Source organism: Antrostomus carolinensis, unplaced genomic scaffold, assembly GCF_000700745.2.
Source record: "Antrostomus carolinensis isolate BGI_N321 unplaced genomic scaffold, ASM70074v2 scaffold34112, whole genome shotgun sequence".
Classification (NCBI taxonomy): Eukaryota; Metazoa; Chordata; class Aves; order Caprimulgiformes; family Caprimulgidae; genus Antrostomus; species Antrostomus carolinensis.
In genome coordinates this window covers 14,018-16,053 of record NW_010300762.1, presented here as the reverse complement: position 1 = coordinate 16,053, position 2,036 = coordinate 14,018, and the positions used below count along the sequence as shown (strand labels likewise).

The following is a 2,036-nucleotide window of genomic DNA, read 5'->3' as shown; positions in this document are numbered from 1 at the left end:
GCAGCATGAGGGGTCTGGTTCATGGCTCCAGTCAAACTTCTGGCAGCTCTCCCCTGCCAAAGCCAAGGGTCTGGGTGTCCCCCCCACCCTCTGGACAAGGAGCCCCCCAAGGAGCCCCCCTTACCGCTTTGTTTGTGGTGCTGCTGATGGTGAGGGAGGAGGAGTTGCTGCTGGGTTTTGCCATCTCCAGGCCGCTGCTGAAGTCATAGTAAAGCACCAGCTTCCCATCCCGGATGGCCAGACACAGGAACTGACCCTGGGGAAGCAGGATGGACACTCAGCCCCATCTCCTGGTCTCCAGGTGCTGAGCCCAACCCTGGACAAGGAGCCCCCCAAGGAGCCCCCCTTACTGCTTTGTTTGTGGTGCTGCTGATGGTGAGGGAGGAGGAGTTGCTGCTGGGTTTTGCCATCTCCAGGCCGCTGCTGAAGTCATAGTAAAGCACCAGCTTCCCATCCCGGATGGCCAGACACAGGAACTGACCCTGGGGAAGCAGGATGGACACTCAGCCCCATCTCCTGGTCTCCAGGTGCTGAGCCCAACCTGCCCTTTAGCATTGGTGGGAGCAGGTCCCACTGCTGGTGCCTTGACTCATCACTGGGACAATGACTGGGGGTTTTTCTGCAAACAGTAGCCCTGTGCCCCATGGCACCACAGGCTGGAGATGCTCCTGGCAGCACTGCCTGCCCCAGCGAGCCTTGGCCCAGCTCAGAGGGTCTGGATGTGGGTGCTCTTGGAATTTAGGGGAGTCCCTCCAGCACCAGGCAAGTGGTTGCCTCTGCTGTGGGTCCACCAGCCCTCTTGTGGCTTTTAACAATAGTGCAGAGATGCTGCTCCAAGGAGCACTGACATCTCCAAAGCCCTCTTCTCCCCAGGGCCCTGAACTGGGAATGCCAGCAAGTGGACAATCCCAACCCACTGGCTGAGGCTGAGGGGTGAAGGCTCCCCAGGGGAGCAAGCACCTGCCTGATTCTCCAGGAAGAAGAGGATGCCATTGTAGGAAACCACACGGATCTCCTGCTCGAAGCGCTTGGTTGTGCCAAACTGGCTCTCAAACTTGATCTCTGCATAACCGGTGCCATCAAAGTAGGAGCCATCAGTCAACCAAGGGTCTCCTGTAGATTTGGACCTGATCCACGCAAGAAGAAGAGGCCCAAGGCATCATTCCAAAGCCAAGTGCCATGCTCTGGGGCAGCCAAGGGTCAGGGTAAGTGTCATGGACCAGAGCTGCCCCTGGCCTGGGTACGGTGCCCTACCTTGCACAGGGCTTCTCAGCAGTAGTATCCACCTGGAAGGTGCGTTGGAAGTTGTAGAGGCTCACCACCTCCTCGTTCAGTGTGTCCAGCTCCAGGCACCCGCGGTAGCTGGGATAGCGCAAAGCAGGAGGAGGCTGGGAATGAAACCAGACGGAGCAAGTTTGATCCTGGTTTTCCCATGAGATCAAGGGCTTCCCTCCCTCCTCAAGAAGCTCCAAAGGTATTGCTGATACCTCCTAGAAAACCAAGCCTCCCTCCCCACTGCCTGTCTCACCGTGAAGCTGGAAGGGTAGCCACCCACGTAGAAGACCACGTTGCGTGGGTCGAGGTTGAGCAGCCCCTGCTCCCCTTTGGCCACGCTGTCTCCCTTGGTCTCGTGCACTGTCTGTCTCTCCACGATCACTGACATGTGCCCATACTGCAGGATCCTGTGGCAGGGAGGAATGGTCAACATTTGGAGACCCCCAAAGAGGAGCAAGCCCTGCCCTCCCTGAGCAAAGGGTCCTCCTACACAGCCCTACCCAAAAGGGGTGCATCTCTCACTGGGGAGCCCCACAGCAAAAAGGAGTCAGCACTTGTGGTATCACCACTGCCACAAGGCTGAAAGGACCCCTCCATGATGAGCTTCATCTTTCCTCTCCTGCAGGAATCCCCAGACCCTCCATGACCTGGTAAGACACCATCTCCCTGACAGTTTTTTGAGGTATCTCAGTGTTGATCCTGAGGGATGGACTGAATGATGGGGTCCACGGCACCTTGGCAAGCTCAGGGCCTGCCTGAGC

At 57.9% G+C, this 2,036-nt stretch overlaps 1 protein-coding gene across 1 annotated transcript in view; it reads right to left on the bottom strand.

The window, feature by feature from the left end:
• The window catches only part of LOC104521292 (laminin subunit alpha-5-like), a gene marked incomplete at both ends in the record, with an annotated part of 18,005 nt that overhangs the window by 2,040 nt on the left and 13,929 nt on the right, over window positions 1-2,036 (bottom strand). The window contains 4 exons of the mRNA XM_029083817.1: window positions 351-482; window positions 965-1,127; window positions 1,255-1,388; window positions 1,529-1,682. Of these exons, the coding sequence (XP_028939650.1) occupies window positions 351-482; window positions 965-1,127; window positions 1,255-1,388; window positions 1,529-1,682 (583 nt within the window). The remainder of the gene's footprint in view (window positions 1-350; window positions 483-964; window positions 1,128-1,254; window positions 1,389-1,528; window positions 1,683-2,036) is intronic.